This window comes from Mirounga leonina, unplaced genomic scaffold, assembly GCF_011800145.1.
Source record: "Mirounga leonina isolate KUSES-001 unplaced genomic scaffold, KU_Mleo_1.0 Mir_129, whole genome shotgun sequence".
NCBI lineage: Eukaryota > Metazoa > Chordata > Mammalia > Carnivora > Phocidae > Mirounga > Mirounga leonina.
The window spans coordinates 15,181,898-15,196,387 of record NW_023270323.1 but is presented as its reverse complement, the minus strand read 5'-3'; the positions used below and the strand labels follow the sequence as shown (position 1 = coordinate 15,196,387).

General features: G+C 37.3%; 1 protein-coding gene across 6 annotated transcripts in view; it reads right to left on the bottom strand.

Annotated features, from left to right (window-relative positions):
• HNRNPD (heterogeneous nuclear ribonucleoprotein D) overlaps positions 1-14,311 on the bottom strand; it is an 18,287-nt gene extending 3,976 nt beyond the window's left edge. For 4 of the 6 annotated variants that reach the window (XR_004679185.1, XR_004679186.1, XM_035004680.1 and 1 more), the window contains exons 1-5: positions 13,798-14,311; positions 11,966-12,022; positions 2,322-2,490; positions 1,598-1,759; positions 413-544 (exon numbers count right to left, since the gene is read on the bottom strand). Coding sequence is in view for 4 of the 6 variants with exons in the window: in XM_035004680.1 (XP_034860571.1) it covers positions 413-544; positions 1,598-1,759; positions 2,322-2,490; positions 11,966-12,022; positions 13,798-14,030 (753 nt within the window). In the remaining 2 variants the exon portion in view is untranslated. The remainder of the gene's footprint in view (positions 1-412; positions 545-1,597; positions 1,760-2,321; positions 2,491-11,965; positions 12,023-13,797) is intronic. The other 2 variants (XM_035004681.1, XM_035004684.1) reach the window with 1 other exon arrangement.
• Between the last annotated feature and the right edge of the window lie 179 nt (positions 14,312-14,490).

The following is a 14,490-nucleotide window of genomic DNA, read 5'->3' as shown; positions in this document are numbered from 1 at the left end:
AATATATCAAAATCTGTAATAACCAGAATAGCCAATACTGTCTAAAATAGAGTTGACTAATTGGTACTTTCCTCAAAGTGAGTTTATCAATTAAACCAATCATCAGTACTTAAATAATCTTCTCTAATGCTATCCAAGAATGATTTGCTTAAGATAGGCTGCGCCATCCTACTCATCAGGCCCTCAAACAGTATCTTCTGGTAAAACCTAGACAAAAATTCACTTAACTACAATGTTTTCCTCCTGCTCCCCAGTAAAAGCCCAAAGTAGTAATCAATGACTGTGATAAATAAGAAGCCAATCAGGTGTCTTAAAGCACAAGCATGCAAACTGAAACCTTTACAGAAAGCTAGATGATGAAACGCTCTACAAAAGCTAGTTTTCTCTACAAGTAAATGGATGCTTAACTTACTTTACTAAGACCAACATTGTGGTATTTCTTTTCCATTATCTTCTTCACTGGTTCCTCTTCCTTAAAGGTAATAAAGCAGAATCCACGCCTCTTATTGGTCTTGTTGTCCATAGGGAGCTCTATGGATTCCACCTGATATTTAAAAAAAATAAATTTTAATACCTTAGTTTGCATGTGATTGACAATAAAAGCACAAGTTTAGTGAGAAAAACAAACAAAGAAAACATATTTGGCCCCCAAATCCTATTCTGCTCTATTTATTCTAATCTTTTGAAAGAATTCTTCAAATTAGAACATCCATTCCACCTAAAAAGTCTTCAAACCTATTTATAAAAGCAAGCTTTACAGGGTACTGACATTTGCTACCTAATTCAAGGGTCACAAACTCAAATGCCGACCAAGAACAGAAGGCAACAATTTTAAGAAAAACAGGATAAAGACGACTGCATTTAGGAAAAAACTGGGAGCGGTGAGGACCACTGAAAACTGGAGAACATATAACTAACCAAAGGTAGAGACTGCTACTCTCGTCTTAGATGGCTACTGCGCCATGCAAGAAGGCAGTTCCAATGTTGCTTACTCTTGCAAATATTTAAAGAAAAGCTAGATATCCAGATACCTGTGGAAAGTAACTCAACCTAAATACAAACAATACATGCTCTGCTTAAATCAAGCAAAAGAGGTCTACAGGCTGTATCTGGCATGCAAAGCCACAAATTTCTCATCTTAGCTTTAAATCATTATTTCACAAAAGGAACTTTGGTTTCACTAAGTCTGTAATTAGACTCATAAAATTTGCACACACACATTATTTTTTTAAACTGCGAAGGCACTACATCCTATTCTTAATTCATTCTTTTCCTATTCTCAACTGAATGATTTCCTTCTATATCTCAGGTAATCCAATCTGTGTTTCTTCCTCATGTATCTATTTTTATTTCTTCTACTAATCTGGTAAATTTCTCAAGGTAATAATATCTATTTCATCTTTGTGTACCTGTACCTTCAATACATGAGAAAAATGCAATCATCAAAGCTTCAAAGATCTGCCAATGATTTACAATATTCGTCTTTCAAAACAAATCACATAATTAGTCCAAACTTCATAACAAGTTTGAAAATATAATGTGACAATTATATTCACACTAATTTTGACAAAAACTGGGTCAAAACATTATCACATACCTCACCAAAACCACCAAAGTACTCCCTTATTTTCTCTTCAGGTGTATCTGGAGAAAGGCCACCAACAAAAATTTTTTTAACAGGCTCTTTTGTTTTCATGGCTTTGGCCCTCTTAGGATCAATCACCTTCCCATTCAATTTATGTTCTTTCTGATCCATGACCTAAGGGAATTGAAGTTTTTCATTTTAAGTATGTATCTTAATTGAAGTTCAGATTATTAACTTACTTAATAATTGCAAATACAGCTAATGCCAGGTATATGCTGACTTGCTTATAACTAAACTGTCAAATTGTGGTGATGTGACATCAGCTAATAAAGAACAGTGTTCAAACTTAAGTGTCAATAAGAATGGGGACAGGAGACACAAATCTAATCAATTACTAGAAAACTGTCACCAACATAAACATGACTGCTACTTCCCCTTAGCCCAAGAAATTCCAGAATCTATACTTCTGCGAACTTGTTACAGATCATCCTTTCAATAAGGTGTCTGTAGGTCTCAGTATTTTTAAAGTTAATTTTTTTTTTCAAGTACAGCCTGGCATATAGAAGATATTCAGTAAACAATTAAAGAGTACTAGTACTCTTCATAAAATGTACTGGTTAAGAACTACAGCTCTTCCTTCATTTATTGCAAAAGGGGAAATCATGAGCAGGCAAATTAGTGTATCAAACTATCCACATCTTATATTATTAACTGATCAGAACACATAACACACTACCTTATCTACACTCTCCGACTCTTTAAATAGCACAAAGCCAAAACCCCTTGATCGCCCTGTGATAGGATCTAACTTCAGAGTGCAGTCTACAACTTCACCAAATTTGGAGAAGTAGTCCTTCAGATCTTTCTTTGTAGTGTCCCAGCTAAGGCCTCCTATAAACATTTTCCTGTAAAGACAAAAAGTAGTATTAAAATGCTAAAAACAAATAAATAAACTTTGCCTTAAGTATCCATAACAATAATACCTTTTCCAAACTGCACCAATTTACTGGGCAGTTTAATGATGTCACTCTTCCTATATTACCATGTATCAAGAACACCCCATTCCAGTTTTGTCAAGTTTTGCTTATTACTGCTGCATCTGCATAACTATAAAATAGTGAGGAAGCAGCAAATTCTTTTTGACTTGCCAAAATGATAAACGTAACCCTAAAGTAAAAATACTACACGTTTAAGTCTTAAGTTACAAGTTATCAGTAACAGCAAAACACGAATTTTAGCTTCAAATTTCTGTTCCAAATCTTCATTAAACTTGTAAAAGGGCTATGCAGTCCCCACTGATCACAGCAACCAGCATGACTATGCTGAAGCTTTTTTAACGGTTCTCTCACTAACAAAACTCTTAGCACATAAAATGGGAAATTCTAAGTCTCACAATTAAGTTGTAAGCTAAGTTTTTTGATGTGCTAAGAGTCCTTAATAAAGACAAAATTAAACAACTTAGCAAAAATTACCCATTGAAGCATAATCCACTAATTAACTTCTATGATTTATTTACAGTAGAACCTCAGTTAACCAGCAATAAAATATTTAAACCCTGAAGATGCTAAAAGTGACAGGTGGTAAGTGGAAACCACCAGAACACTTTAAGACCAAATATATACACTCAAAAAAAAAAAAAAAAAAAAAAAAACCTCAAGTAAGTATTAGTTTTACTACAGCAAAATGCTATGAAGCTCAGACTTGGCAGCTCTCTGACTGCTTTTACATCTGCCCCCTTTGCTGTCCCTTAGCCTGCCCCGAAGAGCTTACACACACCTCCTACCCTTTAAAGAGACAGGACTGGAGATTTTTATTTTAAGGGTAAACTGTCAGAATTTGTTATGTGAAGGCTAACAATTTTACAGGAATAAAATCACACTTGCTCAATGATTTCTCATCTTTGTAACTGGGGTAGGGATGGGGATGTGGTACTAATTTTCAGCTCCAGATAGAAATTAAAGCAGGAACATCTCCATCTTGTGGGCTTTTAGGATAGCGCCACTAAATCCAATTCTTCAAACAAGAGGCCAATTGTGTCCCTAGAATGAGATCTCGTTCTACTTCTCCCCTAAAGATGCCAGATTAACTGAGGTGTTACTGATCTTACTATTTTACCACAGACTTGTTTTTAGTTCTAAAGACAAAATTAACTTACAATGCCAAAGTCTTACTTTCAGTATATACTGTGCTTCCCATTTCAGGTTAAGTTTTCAATTAGTACATGTATTGTAATGTAAAGCTGGGTTATTTATATGCTTAACTTTCAGGACTTCCTCTAATAAAATCTCCATGCTTGAAGTAACCCTTATTAACCCTTTTGTATTGTATAATCAGATGAACATAAAACACCCATAAAGTTGTATAGGTAGTTTTTAATGTTTATTGCCAATTTCATGGAAAAAAGTTCTTCTCAATTACCTTTTCTTTCATTCAAATAATGCACCTTCTAAAATCCAATCCTTGACACTTAAATATATGCCTTAAGAACACTTTTATAACCTAAAGATCCAGAGCACTTCCTTCATAGATTAAAGTTCATTAGCAACATTTACCCTTTCAAGGTAAGGACACTGCTGTATTTTTGAAGATGAGAAAGAACAAACTATAAAGCAATGACCTCTAGCTCAGGTATCCATGGCAATTCTAGAACAGAAACAACTTCAATTAAGTTGAAATTTAACTACTGAATTACCACCTTCTGTGATTACAAAAAATTTTCCATCAATAATTTAACAGTTGGAAATTATTTCAGCCTGAAGAGAATACAGTTAACAAAAGCCTTGTTTTAAAAAAGCTGAAGTTGAAAGGCAAGAATATTCTGCCTGATCAGTTCCCTCAGATATTAAGACAGAATTAATTTTGATTTTATTTAACCAAGGCAAAGTTTATACTTTGTTAAGTATCCTTGATTTAAATTATTTAAAAATTACAAAGAAATAAATTATAAGCCATGAATGAGGCATGTCCTATTATTAGTCACAAGCCCCAAATGTTTTTCACGGCATAGGAATACAGTTTTCTTAAATACTAGATAAGCACACTAACGCTCCAACTGGGCCAATAAAGAACTCTCTATAAGAAACTTCCCACCTTTAATACAGTCATTAGTACAGAAGTTGTTAAATGTGCCTACTACCTTAAAGCTAAAAGGTCATCTTTGCTGCTTTTCCTAACAATCAAATCCCCTTTGGACAGAATATTAAAAAGTCTGGTCAACTATAATTTATATGTATTTCACAGAATCATTACTGTTTCTCAAAAAACTAGAGCAAAATACATAGTAAAACTTCAGCTATCCAGCACCTTTAGAGAATGAGCCAAATATTCCACCTTTTTTAAAAAACACTGCCTGCCTTCCAATCTCTCCCCAGTTGTTTTTTAACATTCAATTATTTGGGATGAATTTTTTTTTCTACAACACATCACACACTTCTGCCTTCTTAAATACAGTAATCATGATTTAAACACTGTATGGGTCATTCACCACTAATTTATATTAAGCTACTGTGGCATGCCCAAAGGCTCTTCTGAAATGAGATGACTATTAATACACTAAATGCATCTCATTATTCTTAGTTCTTTTAAGAAGTTTTATTTTTCATTTTTGCCAGGTTAATCATTGGTTGCTGTTAAATCCACCCCACCCCTTCCATTCTGTACGGTGGGTAGCCAGCACTTGAACTTGGGCAAATTTTGTGTCAAGTTAAGAAGGGTAAAACAACCTCTGGGCAAGAGCCTAAGTGGCTCTTTGAGACAAATGCCACTGCCATTGTGGCAGCCCAAGAGTGCTACTATAGCTTTAGCTGCTCTAACAAGGAAGGCTGCTGCACAACTGAGAAAGCCAGACAGGTTAATCCTACAATGAACACAAATTGTTCCAAATCATTCCATCCTTACAAAAAGGAACATGCTGAATCCATCAAATCTTTATTCAGTAGACACACCAAGATATAATGGTAGAGAGTACCGTAAGAAAAGGCCTGTTATCTTAATTTTTGGATAAACAGCCTCTCAGAACACTAGCATTCTGACATGCTCTTTCTCAAATTATGAGATGGCATAAGATACACTTAATTTTCTTTTATATTACTGTATTTTGCTTCAATTACAGTACCTATTGTCCATTCATATTACCTCTGCTGCCTTGAATACCAAAAGTGAATTTCAAGTTGCTGTCACTCCTGCAGAGATGTGCAAACACTTACAATGAGGTAGAAACAGAACTTCAGAAAATCCTAAGCAGCCAAGTTAAAACTATGTCACAAGACTTGTTCAAGTAGCAACAAAAATGGGCCCCTAATCCTGCAATGCAAGTTTAATATTTCATCCTTAGTTTTAAGTGAATCAATAATCCTAATGAAAACACAGGACTTCATCTACAGTGTTTTACTGATAGCTTAACTTCTTAATCCTACTAAGCTTTTTAGCACCCCAGAGGCAATATGGTACTCACTTTAAAACACCTACTCAACAATTTAAATCTCCTTGCTTTTACAGATATTAATATTACACCATATTATAGTATTAAACGATACGCATAAAATTATACAACTCGGTGCAGATGACTTTCCAAATATTATGCAATGTCATTTAGGAATTTAGACTGTTTAGTGGGACATTCTCTTCTCAAGTAAATTTAGAGGCAATAAGCCAAACCACTTGAGTGTAAATCCTACCTCCACCATGTATTAACTCTATGACCCTCACGAAAACAAAAACCCAAGATCGTCACCGTATCTGTAAATGAGAGGACAAAGAGCCTATTTCATGAATCTTCAGTAAGGATTAAATGAGCAAACACAGGGGTGGCTGGGGGCTCAGTCCATAGAGCATGAGACTCCTAAAATCAGAATTGAGTTCAAGCCCCACGTTGGGCATAGACCTTACTTTAAAAAAAATAATAAAAAAAATAAAGGAGCAAATACACTTAAAAAGGCACAGAACATACTCTGAAATATCCCAAGTGCTCAATAAAAAATTATTTAGAAGGGGTAGAGCACAATTTAATATAATTTAATCAAGCAATGTTTTCATTTACCTATCACCTTAATTTTTTAAAATCTGCATGGGCTATATGAAGTCATCAACATTAAGAGGAAAAAGCCAGAATGAGGTCTTATATAAATAGATCCAAAGATTATTTTCAATACTATAGACTTACCCAAAATGTTTAAATATCCCATGTAAAAAATACAGACTAGAAATTAGGTTGCCTAAAAAACTCTTAAATAAAATGTAGTTAAAAAACCATCTCGGTGACTTGTCTGTACTCCACGTAAATGCCAGTATTTAGTAAGGAATTTCAAAATATAAAAAGTAATACATATGGAGCAGTGCTGGCTGATGAAAATACTGATTTAATACTGTTTTTCACACCCAAAAAAACTTATTCTCTGTATCATTGGGATCACTAGGTTTAACACTCCAAAAGTCGGTATTTTTTTTTTTTTTTTTTAAGATTTGACAGATAGACATAGCGAGAGAGAACACAAGCAGGGGGGAGTGGGAGGGGGAGAAGAAGGCTCCCCGAACAGGGAGCCCAATGTGGGGCTCGATCCCAGGACCCTGGGATCATGACCTGAGCTGAAGGCAGACGTTTAATCGACTGAGCCACCCAGGCGCCCCAACAGTATTTTATTTAAAGATACTTCTAAGGCTTTACTGTTTACCTTATTCAAGGTAAAATGATAAACACCATTTACACTCCCTCCCAATTTTGAAATAGGGCCAAAAAAATATTCTGTAACTTTCAAACACTTCCTGACAACTCATGATTTTCCATATGTGGTTTCATAACAAGTTCTGACAGTTTAAAAAACAGAACAGAAGTAAATCTGATATATATTTCAGTACATAACATGACTGGCCAATCACTGTCACCTTTCAGAGTAACAGTCAAGCATACCACTAATTCGTTTTAAATTTTCAGTATTTTATCATTAAAATTACTCCTTTAAAATCCTAAAATGACAAAATGTAAGGAAAATCCCACCAACATATATAAAATCAGCATTTTTCCTTAGAAAGTACAGATTATTTGTTGGGATTTTTTTTTGGTGCAAAAAGGTAGTTTTATTAAAGCACGGGACAGGACCTGTGGGCAGAAAGAGCTGCCAGAAAGTATAGAATCTGTTTAAAGTTAACTACCTATAATGGGGGGCAGGGGTTACTTTTTATAACTGAACAGTATCACATGGTAGGGTAATCACTTTAGAATCTGTATAAAAAATACTTCTGGAAATAGACTGACAAACTTTTAACAAGTCAATAAAGATTAACTCCTCTAGCCTAGCTTATTAAATCTCATTACTACTTCATACTTTAGAATGAATCTACATGACTAAAAACGATGATTAGGTTAAAAACGTAACTAATAAAGATGACAGGTTTTAAGTAAATTTTACATGTTTAACCCAAAAATCTCTTCCTTTCATTCCAAGGAAAGAATGACTTTCTGTATTTTCACTTTTAAAATAAACTCTCAATCAACTTTACAAGGTTAACTCCCATCTACCTGAAGGTTAAGGAATGGGGTTTCCTTAACCTAGAGGTTAAGATTCTGGTTAACTGAGATTACTACACACTCACAATTCTGTAGTTTTCTATTGGAAATCAATTTAGATATGAACACTAAACTCAGAAAATGGTTTTTACCTTTCTTGATGAACTTTTAGACTCCTGCAATGCTTTAAAATCACATTGCTTTTTAACAATAAAAAGGAAAAATTATGGAAGATTGATTCCATGACACTGCCTATTGGTTGCTTTCTCAGTATATTTGCTGATACTTTTTCATCTTTCTTTCTTACAAGACTAAAGGGAGTGAGGGAAAACTTCCTAGTAGTAGTTTGAACTGTGTCGTAGTTTCAAGTCTAGAATAAGCAGAAGTTTACAGGACATGACCCAATACTTAAAACTATCACCCTGATTACTGGCCAAACACTACCAGCAATAGGAGTCTCCCCACCCCCAAATAATCTTAAATATCTAGAGCTCCAATATACAATTTAATACTCCAGAAACTAAAACATGCTTACCTTTACTCCACAGGAGTAAATCACTGGCAGTATCAACTATTAAGGCACTGGATAAACACACACAAGCTATGAAAGCAGGCTATGTAGTCAATCTTCCTGTGGTGAGCATTGTTTCCAACACATAGATCAGCAAACCAAGTAACAGACGTGTTATATTACCTGAGACCACACTGTTGGAAGTGAAGTAACAGAAACAGATCCCACGCTTCCAGCATCCAGTTCAGTGCCCTATCTACTAAAACGTTGAAGCAGAACTAAAGTCAAATAAATCTTGGACTAACAGAAGTTATGTTTCACTCCATTTGTCAATCTGCACACACTTGAGGTGCACAGCTTTAAGTGGAACAGGAAAAAGGTTATTATTCTATTCCTTTTTAAATGCTTTCAAGCATAGCATGTATCACTTGAAGACTACAACTAACCATCCTCCATACTGGCCACAAATCACATACCCCAATAGTAGATTCAAAACTTTCTTAAATTAGAGCAGCCTTACAAAGGACAGAATACCCAGGCAATATTAAAAATACACATTAAATATACTTAGTTTATAGAAGTCACAGGACTTGGAGAAAAAAACCCAGGCTAAGGCCAAGTAGATTATCTCAAAAGGCAGCACTGAGAAAAACCACAATGATTTTCTCCAATTACAAACCCTAAAGGTCAGGTGATTTAGTATCTTCCATAATTTGAAATGAAAAGAATTTAATACTCCTCCCTCCCTTATAGGTTCATCATCTTGAGACTCTGGAGCATCAACTTCTGCAATTTTAACACCAGAAACTTGTTAAAGGTTCCAAAGAACACTAAAATTCAGACCATCTACTCAAGGTCTCAACTTTACAGTAAACCCAACTTTACTGAATTAAAAACCAATAAATTAGGTATGAGGCTGCTCTAGAAGTAACTATTTTATAAAGCAACTTCAGAATGCCCCCAAAGCACTAGGGTATAGATTATAATCTCAAATATTTAAAACAAAAACATGTGTATGCCCATTTCTTAAAAATTAGAGAGCAGTCAACCCACAGCAAAATTAATTCACAAAATTCCCAAGCAGGAAGAAATCACACGAGATTATACACTAACGGTTACAGATCTAGATCTACTGCCCTGTTATTAGACAAGTAGTCCTGTACTTTGGCTGATAAATGAACTGAATTACTTTGCATCCTGCCCAATCCAATGCAGTCAAGTCAATGTACCTACCTTATAAAACTATCTGAAAGCTAACACAGTATTATAGTTTTCCACTCATCTTGATATTTAAAAAACTCTCCTCCAGGTAGCTTTGCTAAATGCCATGTATATTTTGCCCCACATGAAGTAACTTTAAATTACCTACCCTAAAAGAACTGCAGCCCTGTAAAGAACATGAACCCACACAAAAAATGGGAAATTCCAGTGCAGTTGCTTACAAGTAAAAACCAGGGATGTTAAAGTTGAAAGGATTAAAATGAGATGATCTCAGGAAGTATTTTATTATGGAAATGAACAGATTACTCCAGAGGTCTGAATTGTGGAAACATCCACAGAGATATACAACAGGCATGCCCTCCTAAGAATAGCTGTTTATTCTTATATTCAACATAAAAAAAAACTTTGAGTGCACAACAAACTCATTTTTAAAATTTTAAGGAACATATTGCAATAACTTTCTCAAGTTAAAATTGTAAAAAGGAATGCACACAGAAATGTTTAAGAAACTCAATTTGGATGATTTTATATCTAGTAAAGCCAGTCTTATCCTCATTCCTGAGACTATTACGAAACTGCTGCACAATCTTTCTCAAACTGGGAGTCAGAGAAAGGAACAGATAGAGTGACAAGTGCACACAACAACAAAAAAAACAAGAGTATCTGTAACAGGTCGAGGCTGGGTGATTAAGCAGTAATTTTATAAAGTCAAATATTACGTCTTAAAAACAGAAACATTATTTGTTTTAATGTAAACCTGCTTAACTTAAAATGAACCTCAGTTAAATCCTATTTTCAGAAAATGAAAATAGTTCATAATCTAAAATGTTCACTATATATATTTAATTGTCCACTCTTCCTAAGAGGTCATTCAAAAAACTTCTAAGCTTACATTATTGGGTAGCAGGGCAAAAATAATTCCTACAAAAATCATTAACAGTGATCTCAAACATAAGTTTATGTCCTTTCTAATCACTGAAAATGACTGCTTACATAAGATTTGAAACATGTAATAGAGCAAAAAAGTCAGGTATAGTGACAGTTTAATCTTATTTAGTTTGCCACGATTAGCTGGCAGTGAAAATGAAACGATCAGTGCCAAATGGACTAATTTTCATCAAAAACATTTTATTCCATATGTCAAACTCTGACCCCAGTCTTCTTTTTACTTTTCCCTTTTGCCTATTTCCAGTCTGCTTTATCTGCAATATAAAACCGGACAGATTTCAATGGATGAGAATACAGTATTAAGTAAAGCTCGTGTAAAATTTAAATGCTATCCCAATTGGGCTCTTAAAATAGAATGTAGTTTGTATAGCTAAGTCAACTTTCTACAAATTACTGGCCCTCTAAACTCCAGTGGTGGTGGACAAACTCCTGGAAAACTCAAAATAAAATCAATCCTAAAAGCAGAAAGACTGACATTTAGGGGAAGGGGAAGGCTAAAAAGAACAATAATCTACCATCCATCCATGGAGAAGTCATGCAATTTCAGAGACATGTGAACCAACCGTAATTAACATTTCAAGCAAATCACACTGAAAATAAAAAATCTCGTAAGAGCTGTAGCGAAAAGCCCCATCAGCCCACCTCTGAATAGTACATATCCAATTGTTAATAAAGTTCTACTTACAAATACGGCTGGAGATAAAATACATTTTTGCATAATACATATACACAACACTACTTTAAAAATTGTTTTACTTTTCACATATCCAGAATATTTCAGTATAGCATGCAAGACATTTCTAACACACAAGATTTTATATCAAGTAACCTTCATATTTAACATTAAATTTAGAATTCCAACAAAAATATTTGTCTTAACAAAAAGAAATCAAATTTGAAATTACGGTAATATTTTTTCTTGTTCAAATGTATCAATATTGCTAATTATATTGTTATTTTAAGTAACCAAACCACAGTAACATGCATTAGCACAAACCAAAAAACATGTAATGGCATTAATTTTGCCCAAAGATCACACACGATGCCTAAAAAGATTTTATATCCCAGGCACAAGATATCCTACTGTACTAGGTCTAGAATTTCCTGGGGATCAATGGGCAACTAATCAATACACAGCCTCTGCATGTTATGACTATTGAAACCTTTATAATACAGAAATAAAATTTAAAAGTTTTACCATTCTTCCCGCTGTGCCGTCGCTGCTTCAGAGTGTCGTGGGGAGGAGTTTGAATGGCTAGGGAATTAACAACCGGTACAGCAACCAATCAAAATTCTAGTTTTAGTTTTTGACATTGTTAGGGCTAAAAACTTTAATTCATTTACACTTCAGTTCAACAGTAGGTAACTATAAGGATAGCAGCTTTGTGATTTGAAAAATGAGGGCTAAAGCCTGCCCCAAACAGCAAGTTATACAATTAATCATTTTGGTGCCTCTGTCCAAAGAACAGAATTCAGGAAATAAAAACCAAAATGTTAAAGGCTTAAGTTTCCAAATATTTAACTATTCCTTTCTTAAACTATATGTAATTCAAAATTAAGTAAATTTAGTTTCCCATCCCACCTCCAATTCTCCCAAAACCAGCACAATCAGCCTGACCTGTCTGCCTGGGCTAAGATTAAACTCGACATTCTGAAGTGCTTCTCTTTCCCACCCTCCAAATCTTGTGCTCTTTCCCAATAAAGGAAATCATGTTTTCAAATACTGGACTAAAGTGACATTTTATTGCTTTCATTTTCCACACCTTTCTCGTTATAGTGAAATAAAAATCACACACACATCCCCCCATAACGAAAGGGAGAGATGCGTTAACCCACGATCAGCGGTCAATAACGGGAGTAAGAAAACCTAACCAAGAGCCCCGATTTAGTCCCTCCTGATAACTCCTGTATTATGCGCCCGCTCCCAAATGCTGCATTCTAATGTATCAAATGCAGCTTAAATAATATATACAACTCATTCCAACTGGAGGGAACAAGTCAGTACTTTAAAACCTGCAAAAAACAAAAATCATGCCATAGCACCATAAAGGATTTGTTCATTTTATGAAAGAAGGCTGGTAGGCCTCCTTTAACAGTGGGTAAGAGAGCGGGAAGGAGAAATCAAGAGAGACCAAAAAAGGATACTGCGCATGGGGGTGGTATGTAAAAAAATGAAAACTGCACATAAAAAGTAAGGTTACAATCTGTATTAACAGTTGAGGAACCCAAGAGGTGAGGGCGCGAAAAGGGTGCGCGGTTAGAATAACTCCGCGGGTGGGGGAAGGGCAGCCAACAAGCTGGAGGTAGACACAGCTCCACAGTCAAGTGCAGGCCCCGCCGACAAGGAACTTAACGAAAGCCCATGGAGCAAAACGAACGTACCAACAAGAGATTCAGGGAATATCACCAGGCCCAGTATGTTCCGTAGGCTGAAAAGTAGGGCCTAAGTACGCAAACCGTTGTTCGATAGTGTATTATGTTAAAAAGAGATTGAGACCAAACTTATCCGAAATACAAAACACATTCGGCCTGAAGCCGAGGGGGGAGGAGCAAAAGCATGTGCTTATAAAGAATCACATCGTCTCGGGATGCTAAAGTGGACGCACCAAATAAACCTTAGTTGTCCCAGCATAAAACCGTCTGTGTCTATCTTTATGCCTGGAACTTTAATAAAACGAGGAACGGAGGGGACAGCGGAACAAGAAAAAAGTACCCCTAGACAGGCGGGAAAAAATCCTGGCGGCTAAGTCGGTGGGAGGAGACCCAAGGCGAGGGAGGGAAGGAGGGCGGGCCAGGGAGCAGCATGGTGACGGCTAAAGGTGGAAACGTGTGTGATGGGGGAGGGGGCGATAAGCAGACAGGGGGAGAAGGAAATGAAAGCCCAGCATAGAAAAGGGGAAAACTGTGCAAGGAGACTGCACGGGGGCCTGGAGGGCGGGCAGAGAGCGGGAACGAGGCCTAATGGCGGGGGATAGGAAGGGGGAGGGGGAACTAGTTGGGCCTGACTATCCCGGGTCGCCCCTTACTCACCCTTCATCCTCCTCGTTCTTACTGGCATCGATCTTCGCCCCTTCCGACTCGGCGGTGCCCCCTTCGGTGCCTCCAGCCGCGGTTCCGCCCCCGGTCCCGGCTCCACTTCCCGCCGCCGCCGCTGCCCCCTGCGCCGCCGCCACCATGGCTCCCTCCTGCTCGCCCGCCGAGCCGCCTACCGCCGCCGTTGTGGCCGCCGCCGCCCCGTCCCCGCCGAACTGCTCCTCCGACATAGTGCTACTGCCTCCGCCGCCGCCGAGACTACACCCGCCGCTGCCGCGAAACGAAACTAGCAGCAAAGTAATCCCCGCCGCTGCCGCGCGCCCACTCTACCGCGCGAAGCACACAAGACAGAGAAGGCGCGCGCGGCTGCAAAGGCTCCTGTGCCTCTCCCTGGCCTGCCCCCCTCGCCTCCCACAGTCGCGTAGCGCGCACTCCCGCTCTCTCCAGCTGCACTAAAAAAGAATAAGCAGCAGCGGCAGCCGCTCTTGCCTCCTCCTCGCTTTAATGGCGCCGCCGCGGACCACCTAAAATGGCCGACGGAAGAACGGCGCGTCCCGGTCACGTGACGCGAGAGCGCGCCCTTTGCGCCTCCCCGCCCCCTCTACCGCTAGCTTTTTTCCTCTTCCTCCTTGGTCCCGCCCTCTCGTTCCCTTTTATACCTTCTTCTCACGCGCGGCGGCGCACAGCTTG